Raw genomic sequence first — 23,325 nt, forward strand, 5'->3', positions numbered from 1 at the left:
CAGTAAAAACACACCTGCAAAAAGAAATGTTTTTTCCCCGCTTACATTTCTGTGTGTATGTGAAAGTCTGGTTAACTCCCTGTCTGCATGAGTTTAAATACGTGTGTATATATATATATATATATATATATATATATATATATATATATATATATATAAATATATCTCTTATAAAAATATATATATATTTATATATAATATTTTTTTTTTTTTTATATTGCAGGAGTACACACAACATTGATGGCATTAAGTATACCTTGTATGAAACCTATTTAAATGGTGAGAAACATGATTGAATTAAGTAATAAACATTTGTTTAAGCACAATACTGTTAGAGTCTCATACTTAGGATATTTCTCAAACATTAGGCCTGTATTATTAAAATAGTGTGCTTTCACAAGGAACCATGAAGTGTATTACTTTGTGTATACCAGTTTATATAGTAATATATATATATATATATATATATACACACATATACATATATATATACACACATATACATATATATATACACACATATACATATATATATACACATATATACATATATATATACACATATATACATATATATATACACATATATACATATATATATACACATATATACATATATATATACACATATATATATATATATATATATATATATATATATACACACACACTCACACTCACACTCACTCAGTGTGTGTGTGTGTGTGTGTGTGTGTGTGTGTGTATATATATTATTATACATTCTGAGATGTTATAGAAACGAACACACAACTGATTAAAGGACAAAATTACAATGGGCAAGCAAGGCAAAGGTAAGTAATAATTTACACATAATCCTGCTGTACACGTACAAGAAAGATGTTTGCACTTACTTAGGTGTTTTAATAATTGCATGTGACTAATATGCATATGCAATTCTTACATCAATTAACACACCCAAATGCAATGTTTTGCTGCAAAGTCAATGGCAGCTTCTCTAAACTTAGCAACTGGCTCCTGGTGGACCATTACTGAACAGACGATTACAACATAAATATTTATAACACAATTAATTATGAGTGTTAACATTTCCAAAACTTCACGTGTACAAGAACATAGTTGAAAGTTTGGAAACAACACAGTCTTCAGCATACATACAATAGTAATTAGATAATCTGAAGTCAACAAAACAAGGCCAAAGACATATTTTCTGAATTATAACATTTATTTTTTTTGTTCCTTTTGCGAGCGAGTAACAGGCCTGCTTGTTGTCTCTTGAATTTTCCTTTTTCTTTTGCCACCAACTTTAGGCACAACAGAGCCACTTTGAGTGGCCTCTGGCACTTCACGGGCAGGGCTTGTGGCCAGTGACTGTTCACCTACGGGGCTTGTGGCCAGTGACTCACCTACAGGGCTTGTGGCCAGTGACTCACCTACAGGGCTTTTGGGCAGTGATTCACCTACAGGGCTTTTGGCCAGTGACTCACCTACAGGGCTTTTGGGCAGTGATTCACCTACAGGGCTTTTGGGCAGCGACTCACCTACAGGGCTTTTGGGCAGCGACTCACCTACAGGGCTTTTGGGCAGCGACTCACCTACAGGGCTTTTGGGCAGCGATTCACCTACAGGGCTTTTGGGTAGTGACTGTTCACGGACAGGGCTTGTGCCCAGTGACACATGTGAGCAAGTTGGTAGACACTGCACAAGTGATGGTTGGTCTGTTTCATGTGTGTCTTGTTTTGTTTTTGTCGCCTCCTTTGTAGGTGTCTGCTGCTGAATTTGTACAGATGGCAGCGGTAGGATGTCATCAGGAACCTGCACAGCAATGTCTGCTACTTGACCGGTAACATTTGGGCCTGGTGAATGAATATCAGATGAATGTGGTGAAAACTGACCTGCATGAACAGATCCTGGCTGGGAGGTGTTGAATTGTGGTACATTAGTCATTCTCCAGTAATTAGCTTGTGTTTGCTGAACAACTAATGCTTCGAATGAGGTGTTGATTTTTTGCAACTGTTTAGGCACTTCAATGAAGACTCTGTGGAGATGTGCCAATTGTGATACTGTTTCTTCCTGCAGTCCAATCATCCTTTCCAGCACTGTCATCATGTCTGAATGGCGACGATTTTCTGCGTCCACTATTTTTCCCTCTGAAGCTACAATTGCATCGTATGTGGAAGTTGATGGACGATTTGGCGGTACAACAGTTTCTATTGGCACCTCTTCATGGTCACATGATTGTATTTCAGTCTCTTCTGTGGCGTCATCCTCATCATACTCATCATCCTCATCACCATGATGTTCTAAAAAGAAATGTACACATTATTAAATGGCATGTTAATGTATGCTGTGTTACTATGTAATTGTACTGTGTCCTAAGTAACACCTAACATGTTAGCATACGTTTTATAACCTCATTAAAAACTACCTTGACTTACGAATAATGTTTGGACTCAGTATGAAATATGAATGAATGAAAAGTTGCTCTAAACTCAGAAGTCCTACATGATAATTAACATCACTAACACAATACATGTTGCCTTACACTTAATTTTCACTGACACTAAGTAATCCTATTTAAAGAAGATGTGCAAAACAAATAATGCACATGACAACATAACATATAGAAGAGCACATATTATATGGCCAGCAAATGATACACTCACCTTCTAGTAGTGTTGAGCTGGCTGACCCAGGTGAAGACACTTGTTCCATCTCAGGTGACACATGTCCTCCAGGGGCAACTATATATAACAATAACATAAGTTTTACATTTACATGTGTAAATATTGAACAAACACTTATTGTATGTTCTGTATTTATGATTAACTAACAACATCAGTTCCTTAACCGAAAATGTGTGTGAAAGTGAACATAAATAGTTGTAATAACACTGTACATGCCTGTGTACTTAGAATTTTTGAGTTCCCTAACATACAACATACTATGTTTCTGCAGTAATGCGTGAGGATAAATAGATTAAATGAGTACATAAAAATCATATGTTGTGTAGTGATATCAGTATCATAATGTACATAACTATCATGAGATGACCATTCACAATGGTTATCATGAAGGTGGTCATATTGCAAAAAGTGTTGTTTTTGGTAGAGGATATGTGTGGTACATTAATCGAAGATGTGGCACACCTGAATGTGGCTGTGACTCAACAAGACAACACATGCAGTGTGTGATAATGTGTCTTTCATAGTAGTTCAACTATAGATATGAGTGAACTAATGTGTGACGTACGCTTTGATAAGTAATGAGTTGTTGGGGCATTTAGTAGCTAGAGTTAAGCTTTCAAATGAGTGTGATTAACTTCAGTTGTGCTATTCAGGTTGTAAGAAAGGTATTCCCTTCCCCAAAAAGCCTAATCAGCCACACCTTTCAATGACTTGAAACAGGTGCAAATGGTGTGAACTAAGTTGACCGTGAAATGAGGCTGTAATTAGTGTGTGTGCTGAACCCCACCCCCTCTGTTGAAGTGTATGCTGTGATGAGATATTAATTGCAGCTGCTTTAACACAATGGTAGATGAGCTAAGTAGTCATCTGCAGTGTTTAAGTTATGAAAACAATGACATAACATATGCTACGTGTGCCTCATTATGCTGTCTGTATATGACATAAAGCAAAAATGGACCTTTTCATAAGCAACTATAGATGTGTTAGTGCCAGTGATGTTTGTAGGCCGTTACATGCAATTTCTTTGATGCATGCTTAAAATAGGCAGTAATGTCATGTTTGTCGGAGTAAAATCAATAAAATACACAATAACATGATACATATTTCTGTTCTGTACCTGTAGCTACTAATAATTTCTCATGAACATGTGTTACACGTGTACTACCCTGTTGTTCCCCATCTTCGCCCACCATCAATTGCTTCCACTGCAGCTATGCATTTTGGGAATTCACATGTAAATGAGCACGCAATGGCACGTGCTATATTAGTTACTGCTTTTAGTAGGACTACTACATATATGTCTATTTTGAGATATATATATACAGAATCAGACATATACATATATAGATGCAGGTATGCTTATATTGTGAAGACAGTATAAAAAGCAGTGTAACTATGCAAAATAACTGTAAGCAACGACACGCCTAGTACAGTAATATTTATCACCTGCTGGAAATTGTGACGGATAAATTCCAATGTCACGGTCACCAGCCAAGCCTTCCACGACGACGGTAAGTAATTTTGGCCGAAGCAGCTCCTCCAATGGAGTCAATATGAGACGTTGTGGTGTGGGCCCACCTCCAGTGCCAGTAGCATGCACGCGTTGGTGTTGTATTTTCTTTTTCAATTTGGACCTAATATCATCAAATCTTTTCCGACAATGATACTTGTCCCTGACACTATTCCCACAGGCATTGACACCAATGACTATTGTGTCCCACATTTCTTTTTTGCTTGCTGCACTTGTCCGCCCTTGAAAAACATATAAAAGATATAAAAGATATGAGGTAAATGAATAATAATATAAGCACCAGTTTCCTACACTGCTAGCTGTTCCAAGTGATAGCAAACATGCTGTTTTATGTGTAATATGTGCAGCACATGAGCATTCACTACTAAACCTATACATGTAAGCAAGGTTGCATTCATATTGTATGCAGTTCTGGCAAATTGACCGCCTGTGTTTAGTTGTCCTTGTAAGGCATGAAAAAAAGCTGTGTTTCCAGACTAATTAACATAGAAAGATATTCAGAACCCATATTTGCATATGAACAAAACTCAGATGACCTAGGATCACATGTATTTGAATAATAAATGTAAAGTTACACTTACCTACTAAATGTCCATATATACTGTCATAGTGCTCCAGAATGCCAGTGACAAGAGCCCTATTTTCCTGGTCATTGAAGCGAGGATTACGTGGCTTCTCCACACGTTTTTTCCGAGCAGGTTTAGGGTCAGAGCTTGGCTGGTGCTGACTGGACTCTCCTTCTTCCAATGGAAGAGCCTCCAAAAGCTGGCCACCAGCAAGCACGCCACCACCAGACACCCCATCAGCAACTGCGCCACCAGCAGCACTCCCAGCACCAGCACTCCCACTCCTAGCACCAGCACTCACACTCCTAGCACCAGCACTCACACTCCTAGCACCAGCACTCCCAGCACCAGCACTCCCACTCACAGCAACAGCACTCCCACTCCCAGCACCAGCACTCCCACTCACAGCAACAGCACTCCCACTCCCAACAACAGCACTCCCACTCCCAGCAACACCACTCGCAGCACCAGCACTCCCACTCCCAACAACAGCACTCCCACTCCCAGCAACACCACTCGGTGCACCAGCAACATCACTCCCCTGAACAGAACGTTCACTCCGACGCGTACTCGCACGAGTAGCACTCCCACTCCCACCAGCATCACTCTTCCCACGCTTTGCGGGCATACTTCCAGCACTCACAAAAAACAGACAAGAAATGTACAGGCAATCACACGACCCACTTCCACATATAAAACAAGACAAAGATGTAAACAAAACAACAAAGGACAAAGCTCACCCAATACACAACAAGTCTCTCAGTCAATATGCAAATGTTCAATCGTCCAGCTCTGTGCGTCTCTCTCTCTCTCTCACTCCCAACAACACAGAGAATGATTAGCAGTACACGTTGCCTTTAAATATGGCGCGCAATCAAAAACATGCTTGTTTCGCCTGATTCAGCAAGATTTGTGATTGTGCAACCTAACAGCACCCCGCCACGCACGCCGATACACCTGTGTGTGATCGGCTCATCATCGTGAGAGTGGGCGGATTTGTTTTCGGGTTGATTTTGAATGTATTCGGCACTTACTGCATACGGAGAGGGAAAAACGCCAATAACATGACTAATCGATAAGCTTGCCGATTTCACATAATCGTCGCTTACTGCATGAGGCCCTTAGTCTTGTGGTTGTTCTTTGTTTTTAATCCATTAGTTTGTCATTGAAAAGTTTGTGTTAATATCTGTGTGCCCTATTGATGCATCTGTGTGTGCTCTAAGTATGGAGATTATAGTGTTAACTGTACTCATACTCCTGTGGGTTCATTGGTCTCCAGGTGTATTCACACTGTGTGTTTAATTACCTACTTACCTATCATCCAATTGCATGAGGGGAGCGCAGTATATATGCATCATAGGGCTTAGTGCTGGGTACTCTTTGACAAAGTTCCTGCTAGGAACGAAACGCGTCAGAGTTTGCTCTGCAGCGAATTTCTGTGTAATATGCACAAATAAATACTTTTTTATTATTCATTGCGTGTCTGCATTCATACCACGGCGGCAGCAGTGAACCGCCTCGCAACCTTCTATTTTTGCCCAAAGCCCACTGATCCTGAGGCGTCTGTGAAATGTTGCAGGTCCGCGTTCTGGGCTGGGCGCACCCGCCACAAGGTCCTGCCATTATACTTTTGTAAAAATTCGAGCCATACTACCAAATCTTAGCGGATTTTTTCAGTGATCCAAATGAAATGGTTAGGGTGTCGAACCCCATCTGTGCCAGCCAAGAGGCACCTTGTGAACACCCTTCCCACCGGCATGATCCGCGCTGAAAAGACGAGGTGGCCGAGCAGAGATTGAAAATGCCACAGCGAGGTTTTTCTCAGGGCTATGAATTCCCTGAGCCCCATGTCCAGAGCGACCAGCTTCCCAGGCGGTAGCCTGTACTCCATCCTCACTGAGTTAATTTCAGTGCCTAGAAAACTAAGGACGGTACGGTTGTTGGCCGCACCGTCTTTTCATCGGCCAACGGGACGCCACACTCGCATGCCATGGATGAAAATTCGAACAGCAACCTTGCGCATAAATCTGAACCCACGGGGAAAATGAACAGGAAGTCGTCCAAGTAGTGGATGATCCATTCCGCCTTCACCCTTTTGCGCACCACCCACTCAAGAAATGTGCTAAATGTTTTGAAATAAAAACAAGAAAGCACGCATCCCATTGGTAAGCATAAGTCGACAAAGTATTGTCAATCTAGCATGCAGCCCAGCAAATGGAAATAGTTTGGGTGCACTGGCAGAAGTCTGAATGCCGATTTTATGTCTGTTTTGGAGATCAATGCTCCTTGCTCCATTCTCCCAACTAGCGCTGCAGCCTGGTTTAAATTCGCATAAGTCACTGAATATAAGTCCCAATCAATTCCGTCATTAACTGACGACCCTTCTGGGTAGCATAGGTGCTGGATTAAACTGAAGGCCCCCATCTTTTTCTTTGGGACCACTCCAATGGGGAAATCCTGATATTATTAAGAGGGGGAAAGGCAAAGGGGCCTGCCATCCTCCCTTGTTCGACTTCCTATTCCAGTTTTTCCCTAGCTACATTACAGTTTATCCTGACCGATTTCCAATTACATTCACAACTTGATCCCGTTTCATACTCAAACGGAATCCTGAACCCATCCTTGAACCCAGCCATAAGTAGCCGGTCTGCCTCCCTATTGGGGTACCTTGCCAGCCAAGTTACCATGCTCCAACGATTATTTGGCCCTCTTGGTCAACCTTTCGCCATGAACCCTAAAATCCATGTGCGCCCTTCTTAATGCATTTTGTCCGCGTATGATGGCCCCCACAAATGGAGCAGGTGTGCTGGAAATGGTAGTTGTTGAACTTACACTTGGACTCGTTAAATGTCCAACATATGCCTTGCTGACTACCAGGCGTATGACTCCCACCCTCTGTGTGTATATGGGTGCTAAATAGCCATTCCTCTACCCCCGCTGTTCGCCCCGCAAAAGGGTGTTGCCCCCTGTACACCCCCGTATGGCAATCATGAGTTATTGTGTCTTAAAAATCTAACTGCTATGCAACCTGTCACTTATTCCCATTCATGTGTGCACGATCCGATATCACACAGATTTGCAGTACTATATGTACTTCAAGTTTATTTCATTGAAATATAAAGAGTAAAAACGTGAACACACAAAAAAGTATTTTTAGATAACGGAATGTTTTATTAGCACAAGATAATAAAGTAAAAATTAATAATACAAAAAAACAAAGTCTCTTCTTCCAAATTTAAAATGTTCTTTTATTTTACTGCTTCAAACTGGCTGGCTCTTGGACTCTTTGTGTGTAAAGAATTAGAATATTCAATATTAATATTGGGCCAGGGGAGCTGTTTATAGTCGCGAGGTGGTGGGAGGTTGGGCTCAAGAAGTTTGGTTTGTCTACAGAAATTAGCAAATGACAAGGGGTTAAAACAAACAGTTCACTCCATTAGACAGTAGAACTATGTGAAATTTTAATAACAGTGATCACTGCCTGAGACTGTGTGTGTGTGTGTGTGTGTGTGTGTGTGTGTGTGTGTGTGTGTGTGTGTGTGTGTGTGTGTGTGTGTGTGTGTGTGTGTGTGCGTGTGCGTGTGCGTGTGCGTGTGCGTGTGTGTGTGTGTGTGTGACAGAGTGAAGTCAGGTACTGATAATTATGCCTGGGAAACATACACCTGAGTCATTCATCCAGCACTCGGAAGGTTAACCTAGTAAGAATAGCTGGGCAATCAGGAAGTAAGCAGACACACCTGACAACCAGCATGATATACTGCTGCGGCCAGCTTTATTCTTACATTTACCCGTCTTGTGCTGTGGCTTTTTCGGGCTGGCGCCAAACTTGGCCGTGCGCCAGCCGCATCTTCCGCGCATCCTTCCCATTGTTCCCCTCCCCTCGTGACCTCCGCCTCTGTTTCTCCGGGTCCCCCTCTGCTTTCTGGGTCCCCCTCTGCTTCGCCACATCCCCCTTACCACGCCACCACCTTCGGGGAACCCTGGCACGCGCGACCGCGCATCAGTGACGCGTGGCACGCGTCGGCAAAAAAACAAACCATCCGCATCTGCCCGCACATTGCGGTGGCGGCCGCAGAAAACTCAGATCGGCCGCCACTGTATAAGGAAGCCAATTCTTGTAACAGGTGGCTGTCTCATACTACAGAGCTGTCATATGCAAGCTGCTATGTAGATGGATTCCCAACCCTCTTTCTAAAGGACAGTAAGAATTTTAAAATTGTTTCCTGAATGTTGTGATGTATGTTAAAAGGTTTGGAACTGGAGATAGCAAGCCAGCCTGATACATAGGTCTTGGATTGCGAGTAAGTTCTCCCAATGTGGAGTAAACCTGAAATTACACGTGCAGACTATTGTCTGACCTCGCCTACAGGCCGTTCTCCACAGGTGGTGTCAGAAGTGGGATACGACGGCCCCTGTATGCGAAGGGCCACATATTGGAAAAAAAATGGAGGAATTTTTTTCTCAGTTCCTGCACCAGCAAGCCCAGCGAGATGAGATGCAGGCCCGGCAAGCTGAGCAACAGGCCCAGTGAGATGAGAGGCAGGCTCAGCAAACAGAAAAGCTCTTCCAAATGCTGGACACAGACCCAGCCCAAGTCAGACTGGAGATGCCAAATAACCCACCGGTGATGCTGCTTAAAATGAAGCCAACCGAAGACCCAGATGCATTCTTCCTCACATTTGAAAGGGTAGACACGGCCCACGGCTGGACAGTTGATCGCTGGGTAACGACTCTGGCTCCACTCCTCATAGGAGAAGCTCAGGCAGCCTACCAGGCTCTTCCGGCAGATGAAGCCATGGACTATCAGCGGCTAATGGCTGCTATTCTGGATTGCCTTGGCCACACCCCAGAGACCTACCGACAGCAGTTCCGGACAGTCAAATACACAAACAGAGACAGACCCCAGGTCACAGCCCACAGCTTAGTAGACTTATGTACCAGGTGGATACAACCAGAGAAGCATACCAAGGCAGAGATCCTTGAACATTTTGTGCTTAAGTAGTTCATACAGATACTGCCCCCTCCTCCCGCTCCTGGGTAAAGAGGCATGCTGCAATTTCCCTGGATTCAGCAGTCCACTCTATGGAAAACTTTCTTGGCAACGACAGCCAACAGGACAGCTGGTATCGGTCCGTGAAAACACCAGCTGCTTCCGGTGATGCCAGAGACAGGAGAGCAGACAATCGAGGGGTCTACCACCCACCAGCTCGGGAGGTCCAGTCAACCCGATCGGAAGACCCTTTCCCATCTCGGAGGGGTCCTGGTACAAACTCCCGCAGAGACGCCCGTCCTGGATCCGAGGCCATTGGATCACCAAAAAAAAATGTTTTACAAGTTCAATGTTCCATTGTTGTTCAAGGGATTCTAATGCTCATTGCAGGCCTTGTGTCATTGACCTCACAGACCTTGATCTAACTTTAATCTAAGCTAAATTTCAGTGTGAAATTGTATTAAAGGTAATCACATTAATCTATCAATCACATACAGTATGTGCTGTGCCAAACAAGTATGAAATACAATCATTTAAAAAGTACCGTAAAAGTTAAGAAACATAATATGAATTTCACATTGTTAGAATAGTAAAGCTGATAATATAAAAGTTAAAAAAATGAAAGTTTGAAATATAGTTCTTTACGTCTTCTAACAACATCATCTTCAGGTTGTCAATTTGACGCTTTAATTTCTGTAAAACAAAAAAAATTCTATGATTCTTTTAGCATACAGGTACTGTAGTATGCATGCACGAGTGCACACCAAAGTGCGCATACGTGAACGCACATTATACAGTAGTGCGCGTGCATCATTGCATTAATAGTATATGGCACGCACACAGTACAGTACCGTACAGTATGTGAGTCATTGATAATTCCAGTTACTTCTGTACAGTACATCATATTTACCTTCCATATAAACCTTGCCTACCGGGTGGAGGTGACCCAATGTTGATGCCAGGGGTGTACTGTGTGTAGATGCTGGAGTCGATCACAGAGTTGTTTGATCCCTGATGATAAAGATCTTGGAACAGATAGCCAGGCAGAGCCATATAATAAGGTTGAGGCTGGTAGTCACGTCGGGGCAGATATTCAGGATGTAGGTTCATCTAGTTTTCAGTGTCGGTTGTACCATACTCGTAGTAGTATTGGCATTGAGGCAAGAAGACCGGCTGAAGCTGATAGTACATGTAAGTGGGTGGTGGCACATTGGAGGGACTCGGATTGGGAAATACAATTATTCAATGGGCTTGTCCCGATCTTTCTCCTTTTGAAGTTGCCATGATCAAACATACCCACAAAGATGGGTGCAGTGACCAGAAACCTACTTTTGAACTTGTACGTGGTTTTCTAATAAAGCAATCCTTCAAAGTCAGATTGTGTCAGATTGTGTCTTACTTTTTTCCATCTGCACTGATTTGGTGAATTTTTGAAGTATTCGTTCTTGTCAATGATATTGTCATACTGTAGATGTCAGATATAGTTGTCTTCTTATCTATCCCTGCATTAATTGTAGAAAATATCATGTATGCGAAACTGCATTTGGGTCGACTACAAGGAGTTGACATCATGTACTGTATGTCCCATGCAATTGTCACTGTCAAGGCAATGTAAAATAATGTACGATACATTCTGTTCTGTAATAAAATGTGAAAAACCTACATTTTATAACATCTTGAGTGACTAAGGTCATTTATTTTATCTGGCCTTAAAGACACCTGTTTTAAGACATTGAGTATACAGTATACTGCACCGACACACTTTATTCGAGCAAATACCCGGTATGTACCTGGCAGATACCTGGAATGCGCCACTCCTCACCTCTGACAAGCCCCGTTGCATTTGCCTTCCCAGCCTGGGTTCATGCCTGGCTGATGGGCGGCTGATCTGTTAAATGATAATGATTAGGATTTAATAGGCTGCAATGCTTCGCGTGTCTACCAGATGGCATAAATTCATGAATTGTAATGCAGTTTATATATATATACTGTGCAGTATTGCAGCCAGCGGGAATAAAATGCTTCAATCCCTGCTTGGAAAATAACTCAATGTACTCGGGCAGAAAACAGTCACAAACCTCAATACACCCGGGTATACCCGAATTCGTGGGACTAGCCAAGCTCGAATAAAGTGTGTCGCCAGTGTATGCATCAAATGTCCCCTTTAGGCAATTGTCCCCTATGTAGCATAAAATGTTCCATATAGGCAAAGCCATTCACTTTGCCATCTGCCGGACACGCACTTTACTGCAACAAAACAAATAATAATTCCGTTTGACCTCTAAATACAGGAGGGACAACTTGTTGTCGACAACTTGCCGCCATGGACAACTCTCTGTCAACTCGTCAAATATCCACGAACAGGGGGAATATGCCACATGAGAAGCCTGTGAGATGGCAACAAATTTTCCCTGCCATTGGTTCAGGACTGGCTGTTTCTTCTATACATAATTGTGTCATATAGCTCAATATAGCCAGCAATAATGCACGTTTCTATTAATATTGGTTAACAAAATACCAACAAATGCATGGAATAAAAACAGTGTTTATTAAAAAAAAAAAAATACATTTCTGGCAATAAATAACATTATGAGGAAATGTTATAGAGTCCCTGTATGCAAATACATGCTTACTTTTTTTATTAACTTAACAAACTCTCTAATTTATGTATGAATATATTTAAACTAAATTAGATTTGATATGATCAATTGTATATTTTTTCCTAATCATACATAGTAATCTGCCTTTTGCATCCCCCTGGCTCTAATGTTTACATCAGCGTATATTGGGCTATTGGTGCCATGATTAATAATAAATACATTGTTTTCTTATGCTACTGATGTATCTGCAGGATCAGGGGATTTGTTAAAGTAAGTTTTTAAAGGAAATTGTTTTTTTCTGCTTCCTTAATGTGTGTATTTTCTGATTTTTTTGTGCAAATAATGTTTTTAAATCTTATATTTTTTTGTTTCAGAATTCATTATTTTTTTATTTTTTAATATTAGATTTATTTTTTTGTTTTATAAGTTTGTGTCTTCTTTTTATATTTTTTCTTCTGCACTGGGTAAAATATAAAGCCGAATGACGTCACAATTTATATAGTCAATGTGGGCTGTGTGAACTCTCTATAAAGTTTTATTATCATTAGCCAATCAGAGGGTTCCTTTGAAACAGCCCACACACAATTGTTCATATTCAGGGCCCTGTTAGTTTTAATAAAGTTCTTTTGAATATGACACTACCTCCCCATCCAATAGGAATGTATGCACGACGGAGATGATAGCCGATTGGTTTGGGGATTGTGACATCATGCGTTAGCGCGATCGTCGCATGTATTTATATACCGGCTTTTGGGGGAATATGATACAACTTGATAAAGGGCATCCAGCCTGAAATGCGTAGGTGGGATACCTACTGTGGCTATGGGGGACTTTGTTTGATCTTTTTTAAGGAATTAAGGGCTCTATGCAGTAAGCGTTGATAAGGTATTTTTCGCCATTTTACTGCCAAAATTGGGTTTGAGATTCAGTAAGCGCCGATAATTGCTTGATTTCGACAATTTTCGTTTCCGATAAATTTGTTATGGCCAGTCGCCTGCCGATAAGCCGGTTTTCGGCACTTTTCGCCACTTTTTTAATTCGGCTTTATTCAAGTAGCAAAATCAGCTTATCGGGGCTGATCGGCACTAAGAAATTGAGACTTCATGGCCAATTTCTCCCGCCAACTAAAGTTGGCAAGTTGGAGGGGAGAACGATCGCTAAAGCTGCCGGAATGGCACTTAGAAAAAAAAACTCTTCTGTACATCAATGGAGTCAATGGAGCGGGGACGTATAACATTATAGTACTGTTTACGTACGATTGCTCACAATACAAATGTGTTGAACATTACAGTGTGGGGGGCATTCACTGCATTGTGTCACACCTGACGTGTATTATTTGCATAACATTGTACTTTTATATGTTTTCATCATTAGCGTGTCACATTACTCATCATGTGATGATGTGTCAAAGGAAAATCCTATACTCAACTCTTAAAGGAGAAGCTCACATCATATGACACATTTTACTGAACTGAGCGACAATTGTTTATATGATGTTACACATGTCACACATCTAACACATCCACCGTATATTCATGTTGCTTTACATTACACAATGCTTGTAATGTGTAACGCATCATCAAACTTTCATGTACATCTTTCTTCTCATGTTTACATGTACTTTGGGTACTCCCTTTTTTGATGACGTCCGCTATTGGACAGTCAATCACATTGCATGTTTACATTGTAAACGTTGCATTACAAGCAATTCATGCTAACTTATACACACATCTACAATAGTTACTCATTGTTACACCTTTCAAACTGATTCAATAGCAACTATCCTGATGCCATAAATGTATGCATATGCACACGAGAATTCATTGTTGTAAACATGTGACACTAACATGGCAAATTAGACATGTTGCTGCAAACTTTTTCTACGTCAATCTCATGCTTTTAGCATACTTACATGACTGAGTGTTGCGTTCAGAAGTGCTACATGCATTACACATTACACTAATCATTTACAATGAATGCTTGTACAAAGCTTCACGTTACATCATTGTCAAATATCACGATTGCCTGCTGAATACACAGAAATAATACTTCTTACATCAAATGGATACAACTTGGGAGCCAAGTTCTTTAATATGTTAATGTAACACGTTGCATTTTACAAACTCACCTGACATCATCACATAGCTATTTAAAGGACGCCCAATACCTGCTCATTCACAGCTATTGATTTCAAAATGATGCGATTGTTTAGGAGACGGAGGAACATTCTTTTGCATGAGTGGCTGGCTGATGAAGAGAATGACATAGGGCAAGGGAGGGACAGAGCCAGGGACAGTGACAGGGACAGGCACGCGGACACGACAGGGACAGGAAGAGGGACAGGGAGAGGGACAGAGAGAGGAGAAGACCGAGGAGACAAGTTGTAGCTCGTCCGCGTGTGTACAGGGAGAGAACCCTGTTAGATGGGATGAGTGAGGAGGAGATAGTAAGTCGCTATCGTTTGAGTTCAGCAGCAATCTTATCTCTTTATGAAGAGATAAGGGGAGATTTAGATTTTTTGACAGCCAGAGGCCGTGCAGTCCCTGGGCTTGTTAAAATGCTGTGCTCATTACATTATCTTGCTTCCGCGTCATTCCAGACAACTGTGGGCATAGTGGGCGGGGTCTCGCAATCTACATTCTCGCGGGCCTTTACCCAGTTTCTCTATGCACTCAATAGACGCGCTAGGAATTATATTCATTTTCCTAAAGAGCAGACAGAGTGGCTGGAAGTCAGGAATGGCTTTTATACCATAGCCGGGATACCATGTGTGCTGGGTGCAATCGATTGCACCCATGTTGCTTTGATTCCACCTAGTCAGAGTGAGCATGCTTACCGCAACCATAAGCACTACCATTCCCTGAATGTACAGGTGGTATGTGATGCCACGATGAAGATAATGCATGTGGTAGCCAAATTCCCTGGTTCCAGTTACGATTCCTCTATCCTGAAGAACTCATCAGTCTTCCATGCTTTCGAAGAAGGCCATTTTGGACATGGTTGGCTGCTGGGTGAGTACAGTGGCGACACACTTTATTGTCGCTCGGCTAGTCCCGCGAATTCGGGTATACCCGGGTGTATTCAGGTTTCTGATCGTTTTCTGCCAGAGTGCATTGCGTTATTTTCCCGGCAGGGATTTAAGCATTTTATTCCGGCTGGCTGCAATACTGCAATGCCATGTAAAAACACATGGTGGCGCTTGCGAGCTGTTCTCTTTGAAGCCGTCCCCTATAATGAATTGTAATGCAGTATATATACTGTATATATATATATATATATACTGTATAACAACTACCCTATAACCCCTAACATACAGTACTGTATACATACAGTACTGTATATGCACATACATAAATGATACTACTGTATGGGCGGCGGGGGCGAGATGTGTTTGCAGCAGAGAGAGTTTTTAAGCCCTCCCGCTACCCCCCCGCAAGCCTTAAACAAGCACCGTTGGGGCTAATACCCCATTCACCCACCCCCGCTACCCACAATAAAAAAAAACTCACACACAGCAGCCGCCAAAAAATAAATAAATACATCTAAATAAATAAATAAATAAATGACAATAAATACATTTGAAATACATTTTTATTGATAGTGTAGATGTGCAGAGGGTCTCCGGAGCTGAACCGCGTTGGTTTCAGGTCTGGGGACACCCTGCTCCCCGAGATACAGCCCCCTTTATGAGGTGCCGGTATCCCTCTGCTTGGTTTAAAGGTCCCGATCACGTGATCGCGGCCTGTAAATCAAGCAGAGCAGAGGGATACCGGCACCCCCTAAAGGGGCCTGTATCTCGGGGAGCAGGGGGTCCCCAGACCTGAAACCAACGCGGTTCAGCTCCGGAGACCCTCTGCACATCTACACTATCAATAAAAATGTATTTTAAATGTATTTATTTATATTCATTTATTTATTTAGATTTATTTATTAATTGTGCTGCTGCTGCAAGTCCTAAACTCACACCAAGGGCCAAACACCCCCCTCACCCCCGCTACCCCCAATAAAAAAAAATCACGCACAGCAGCACCACAATTAATAAATAAATCTAAATAAATAAATAAATAAATGAATATAAATAAATACATTTAAAATACATTTTTATTGATAGTGTAGAAGTGCAGAGGGTCTCCGGAGCTGAACCGCGTTGGTTTCAGGTCTGGGGACCCCCTGTTCCCCGAGTTACAGGCCCCTTTAGGGGGTGCCGGTATCCCTCTGCTCTGCTTGGTTTACAGGCCGCGATCACGTGATCGGGCCCTTTAAACCAAGCAGAGGGATACCGGCACCTCATAAAGGGGGCTGTATCTCGGGGAGCAGGGGGTCCCCAGACCTGAAACCAACGCGGTTCAGCTCCGGAGACCCTCTGCACATCTACACTATCAATAAAAATGTATTTCAAATGTATTTATTGTCATTTAATTATTTATTTATTTAGATTTTTTTTTTTTTTTTGGCGGCTGCTGTGTGTGAGTTTTTTTTTATTGTGGGTAGCGGGGGTGGGTGAATGGGGTATTAGCCCCAACGGTGCTTGTTTAGGGCTTGCGGGTTGGTAGCGGGAGGGCTTAACCCCTTCATGACCGTAGCGGTATTAACTGCTACGGTCGTGAAGGGGTTAAGTGGACCCGCAACCCCCCCGCAAGTCCTAAACTCACACCAAGGGCCAAATACCCCCCTCACCCATCCCCACTACCCACAATAAAGCGGGCACGGTGGGTTAACCTCTTCATTGCCTTAGCGGCTATCCGCTATGGTAATGAAGCAGCATTTCTGTATTTTTAATAATATTGAGCAGGAGCAGGGGGGGGTCCCTGAGCATTAATTTCTGGCTCAGGGAACCCCCTGCTCACTGTACAATATTATTAAAATACAGAAATGCTGCTTCTTTACCATAGCGCATAGCCGCTAAGGTAAAGAACGAGTGTTTATTTATATATGTGTTTTATTTATACTGTACATGTGCAGAGGGTCTCCGGAGCAGAACCGCACTGGTTTCAGGTCTGGGGACCCCCTGCTCCCCGAGATACAGGCCCCTTTAGGGGGTGCCGGTATCCCTCTGCTCTGCTTGATTTACAGGCCGCGATCACGTGATCGGGACCTTTAAACCAAGCAGAGGGATACCGGCACCTCATAAAGGGGGCTGTATCTCAGGGAGCAGGGGGTCCCCCGACCTGAAACCAGTGTGGTTCAGCTCCAGAGACCCCCTGCACATCTACACTATCAATAAAAATGTATTTAAAATAATTTTTAATGTGCCGATGTTTGCGCAGAGAGAGAGAGCAGCGGAACTCTCTCTGCTGCAAACATATCTCTCCCCCGCCGCCCATACAGTAGTATCATTTATGTATGTGCATATACAGTACTGTATGTATACAGTACTGTATGTTAGGGGTTATAGGGTAGTTGTTATACAGTATATATATATATATATATATATATATATATATATATATATACTGTGTATATACAGTACTGTATATATATACTGCATTACAATTCATGAATTTATGCCATCTGGTGGACACGCGAAGCATTGCAGCCTATTAAATCCTAATCATTATCATTTAACAGATCAGGCCCCCGTCAGCCAGGCATGAACCGTGGCTGGGAAGGCAAACGCAACGGGGCTTGTCAGAGGTGAGGAGCGGCGCATTCCAGGTATCTTCTAGGTACAAACTGGTCATTTGCTCGAATAAAGTGTGTCGCAGCAGTACATATTTGGATGTTGTAACACAAAACTAATTTTTGTTTAGGAATGATTTTATTTTAGAATGTTATCACTAATGTTACCTTATGTGTGCTCCATTGATTATAGGTGACTCAGGATACGGAATTAGGCCGTGGCTCTTGACTCCGGTGCTAAACCCTCAAACTGAAGCAGAGGAGAGGTACAATGCTGCCCATATATCTACGCGATCTGTTATAGAGAGGACATTTGGCCTACTCAAGACCAGATTTAGGTGTCTCGACAGAACTGGTGGGGCTCTTCAATATAAGCCACAAAAAGTGTCTGATATTATAATTGCCTGTTGCATTTTGCACAATGTGGCACTCAGACATAATGTACATACAGACATAGGTCAGGCTTTGGTAGAGGAGCAAATGTACCAGTGTACCAATGTACCAGCTGAAAATGAACAAACAGCCAGTGGTGCCCAGACACGCCAGAATGTCATAAATACTTTTTTTTCTTGTAAGTAAACACATATATGTTCCTAGTACTACTTTGATATATTCATTATGTTATATTAACACTACATTTGTTATAATAACCTTCTGTTAGGACACAGATGAATATGGCTAGCACACCTTTCTCTTCTCTGCTGTGTGGACAAGGGCATGTGGCACCGGTATGTTATTCTTGCACAGGTTATATAATCCTTCTTCGAATGTAAACTAGTTGTGTGTATGTGAATACAACAAGTGTTACAAATGAGTAATTTCGTTACATTGTGTTGTTGATTATGCAAACACAATACACAGAGTATGGCCATAGTCATTCATTCTTGCAGTATGGTTACATACAATCTTATTGTTACACTGTTACATGTGCATCAATATGATGTGTACACCAGGCAGCTTTTCAATTTTTATGTTAGTAAATATACATGGTGTTTCATATGTAACACCAAATAGACACTTTGGTGTGTTGCTTACGTTAATGAAGATGTCATGTCAATGTTTACAATTTAAGTATTGTTCTATTTTTTTATAGGTATATCTCCTCTATGACTGATCATGGTATGTATATGAACTGACATCTTTCATAAGATGTGCCTACCTCTATATACGTATTATTATAGGATGTATAAACCCAACATAGTTGTCAACTAGAAATCTTACATACATCTCGTTTCTCTATCATGTACATGCGTTTACATACTCTTGATGTTTCATGTGCATTGTATGTGAAAATTATTAGTGACTTGACATCACATTTAAAGTATGTACCCTTAAAAATTCCATTATTCTATTATAGGGGTGGGTGGAGAGAAGGGGATAAATGCTGCTAGTGTTTTGCTTAGAGGAGGTGATTAACCACGGATGCACATGAGTGATCATAACACTCCATACATGAATGCCTGTAATCACACCAATGCTTTGTACATCTTGTATGTTGCAATGTATGTGATTAGTAATGGTATCAATGAATTGTAAACATTATTTTGACATTGTCACATGTGTATGTATAAGTCACACATGTGTGTTGATGTGACCTACATGTAACAAGTGTCAAACTGTTAATACAAACCAAAATATTTATAAAATTTATTAGTAATTTTGCATAATTCATTTCACCCAATGACAATGTTGGTAATATAGTTGGAATGTCATACACGTCAGTTAATCATTATTATGAAGATCATTTGAAAGTATTGTCAACATATGAACGTAAATCACGTTCACATTTGCATAGGCACACATTTCAAGACCACTGTTTGTGTCTGTATCCATTTGTGAATGATGCATGTATAACACCGTCAAATGATAACATCAGGTTTATTATGTTAGCTTATATCATCATACTCATTTTACTCTGTATGTGTTGAACGTTTACTAAACACAGTAAACTATAGTTAGTTTGCTAAATGAAATATACACAGAAACTTATATGTTTACAATATCAGTACCTAATTGTAATAAATTCATGCATTATAGTTGAGTACTACATGTTGACATAGTTTTTTTTCCCACACTCCAAAACTATTAAAACAACATCCCCATGTAACTTGATAACTTTTACATGAAATGGCTACTTGGTTTTAAGTCTCCTTTACATACTTTCTACATTCATACGTCCCATTATACAATATACTACACAAATGTGTTTGCTGAGTGGGATTGGTTGTTATATATTAAACAGAGCATGGCATATAATGTTAGTTAAAAATAAAGTACACACATCAAATGTAAAAACTGCACTGTTTAGCAACATCATTATGTTAATTAAGTGGTTATGAAATATAGGCATAACCGTATCACATTTTGTATTGTTTGTTAATATGCGCTACAAGCATTATAATTTTTTTGCATATGTAGTATATTAGTCGGTCGCTCCTCCTCACAATCATCTCATATAACGTTTGACTCTTCTGAAATCATACATTGATCCTATTGATTCTTCCCCGACATCTCTGAAATACAGCAAAAACATGATGGTCACAGATGGCACCTTTATATATGTGTAGCCATTACAACGCGTTACACATCTCTATATGATTGTGTATATCCACGCGTAATTCACTTATATGTTAGAAGTGCAAGGTTACAAGTAAACATCATTATGTATCCTTTTGTTAATTGCATTGCAGGCATAACTATGGATATGATATTTCCGTTGCCTGTATACATAATAATGTGCGCGCACATCTTAATTTGCGCACGCACTTCCTGATTGGATCAACTAAGTGTTAGCGCATGCGCTAAACAATGTGTACGCTGTGCGTTCAATACATGTTGTTACTAGCATTAAGCATATAATATGTATTTGAAATCCAATGAACGCGAAACTAAATTCGTTCAGAACACGTACTTCTATAATCTTTTTAAACGGACGTGTGTGGACGGAAACAACGGACGATCACCCAATGAGCGAATACAATACGTGTGACGTAATGTTAAGGCAGCGTGAAGTGCACGCAAACACTCTTCCCACTGAATTAACATTGGGCTACCGCACTGTGCATGCCCACCAACACAGGCGCGCACGCATGACACAGTGCAGTGACCGTAACTATAACAAACGGACACAGCCAATAGGCTTTGACGCGCGCACGTTGGTTGGGGGCGGGGCTTACATCCGTAATCCTTTTTAAGGATGCCTTGGCACATGACAAGGGTCCCACGTCATATGTGGCCGACCCTCTTAGATGTTGCATGATAAACAAAGAGTTGTGTGTTACAGTTATGGTAACATGTTGCAATGATATGTTTTAAGATATAGGAAACTAGGTATATTTTTTCCGTTAGCAATGTGTACTAAGGTATCTGGTTGTAGTATATTGTAATAGGAAACAATGTGTTTGTGAACGCTACATGTAATGCTGTCTGCAATGTTACGCTGTATCCACGCATTTAGCGTACAAATGGTGGATATTTAAAAGTTACAACTTTTAACGGTGAGTCAACGCATAACGATTATTATATTTACCATTCTTGTAGAAGTAACATTTCATTTGGCTGCAACTGGTCGCTCCAGAAAAACAGTGGATTTTCATCCATGGTTGAGGCAACCGTTGAATCCTGTAGGAGACACATCTCCATGAGGCGCTCATAGGAATCGGCACTGCCTTCTTCAAACGATACGTCCGGAGGTACGTACAGTTCTTGGTTTTGCCATTCAAATGGGTATTGACCAAAAAGGTTGGGAAACACATCATAATAGTTATGTTCCTCTTGCATCTGTGCTTCTGGAATGGAGGGTGCAGATATTGCAGCAGGTATTGATTCAGACGGAACATTAGTAGCCGATCCATTGCTATTGGTATTAGGAATAAATATGCTATTTATCAGAACATATGTGCCATGTTCCATGGTAAGTATAAATTGTGGTGCAATCTGCCAAAATCCATACCTTTCCTGTAGGTTATCTTGGACACGTTCAAATAACTCATTTGTTGTTAAAGTGAATCGTACAGATGATTTAAAAATTTCAGCGCAGCCCGAGTCTTGGTAATATGGATATTTACTTCTGATCAAGTCATAGATTACCCCAACGTTGGCTTTGTGTTGTGCAGTTGAGATGATAGCCTTTGCTATCATAATTTTGAAAGGTTTGTGCGGATGCGTGTTCAAAGTTGTCTGGTCTGCCATTGCTGCGTCTCAAATAATGTGTGAATCAGGAGTTGAAGTTTTCTTCTGCTGAATGTGAAACTATTTAAATGTTATCTTTTGTGGCTTTTGCCAAGGTCGCTATACAATTTCAATGTTGCACTCCTTTTTTCAAGCACCAATTAGAATGTGTATAAATAATTGGCACACATTATTTGGGATAAGATAGTTATTTCACAGTGAAAGTGTAATTATTTTTCCTGTAATCTACATTCTCAAAACAAGGGTACAATTTTAATTAAAAAAAAATGTGGGTGAGAAAATCTAGTGTTGGCATTATGAAAATACTGCCTACACTGACATAATGAGATATAAACACACCTGCTAATGTTTTTCTCTCTGTGTTTTGTTCCACATTTCAGTGTGTGTATCTTTCTGTCTGGTTAACTCTCTGTCTGTGTCACACATTTTGACTATGTGTGTGTGTGTATATATATATATATATATATATATATATCTCTCTCTCTAAAACCAACAATGAAATATATATATATATATATATATATATATATATATATATATATATATATGTGTGTGTGTGTGTATGTTACTGAATTTAATGCATTGTATGTAAACAGGGATTGTTAGATTGCTCACACTTATTTAAAGGTTTAAACATTACAGGGTAAGTATGTTTGAGGGCCTATTAGAGTCAGCTGTGTCCAATTTGGAGTTAACATCAAACAAGGCCTTTTGTGAGTTTACAACATATAATATATCTATTTAATCCAGTTCTATACTGAACATATTGATGGCAGTAAGTAGGCCTTGTTTGAAAACTATTAAAATGGTGATCAAGGTGAGTGAATTATGTGCTTCATAATATTAGGCCCATATTGTTAAAGGTTCAGATCATGTATATTTCACTAACATAAGGCCTGTTTTATTTCAATATTGTGTTTTCACAAGGAAGCATCATATATATCTTTTGATACAAAACCTCTAGACATATTTACATGTTTAAAACATTAATATATATTTTTTTTTTTTTACACTGTGTGTGTACATATATCCATAGATACTACATATATATTACTACACATTCACAGATATGTTATTGAAACCAGTACTCATACAGTACATGATGAAAGGCCAACATTAAGAAGCTTCAAGGAAGGTGAAAGTAAGTAATATTTGACAGTTC

General features: G+C 40.6%; 1 protein-coding gene across 1 annotated transcript; it reads right to left on the bottom strand.

The window, feature by feature from the left end:
* Window positions 1-1,547: 1,547 nt before the first annotated feature.
* Window positions 1,548-22,163, bottom strand: LOC142490795 (uncharacterized). Its single transcript, XM_075593217.1, has 6 exons — window positions 21,925-22,163; window positions 21,673-21,828; window positions 19,572-19,588; window positions 2,646-2,723; window positions 1,602-2,282; window positions 1,548-1,555 (listed from the first exon to the last, which is right to left on the bottom strand). Exons 1-6 carry the CDS (start codon window positions 22,161-22,163, stop codon window positions 1,548-1,550), a joined length of 1,179 nt encoding a protein of 392 aa, XP_075449332.1.
* Between the last annotated feature and the right edge of the window lie 1,162 nt (window positions 22,164-23,325).

Source organism: Ascaphus truei, chromosome 3 (genome assembly GCF_040206685.1).
Source record: "Ascaphus truei isolate aAscTru1 chromosome 3, aAscTru1.hap1, whole genome shotgun sequence".
In the NCBI taxonomy this organism is placed as follows: Eukaryota; Metazoa; Chordata; class Amphibia; order Anura; family Ascaphidae; genus Ascaphus; species Ascaphus truei.

Excerpts from the sequence above, each read along its gene's own strand:
- LOC142490795 (XM_075593217.1), bottom strand. The coding sequence starts at position 22,163 with ATGGCAGACCAGACAACTTTGAACACGCATCCGCACAAACCTTTCAAA. Across the intron at positions 21,829-21,924 it reads CAAGATAACCTACAGGAAAG|CAATGGATCGGCTACTAATG; the intron begins GTATGGATTTTG and ends TAATACCAATAG. Across the intron at positions 2,283-2,645 it reads CAGCTCAACACTACTAGAAG|AACATCATGGTGATGAGGAT; the intron begins GTGAGTGTATCA and ends ATTTCTTTTTAG.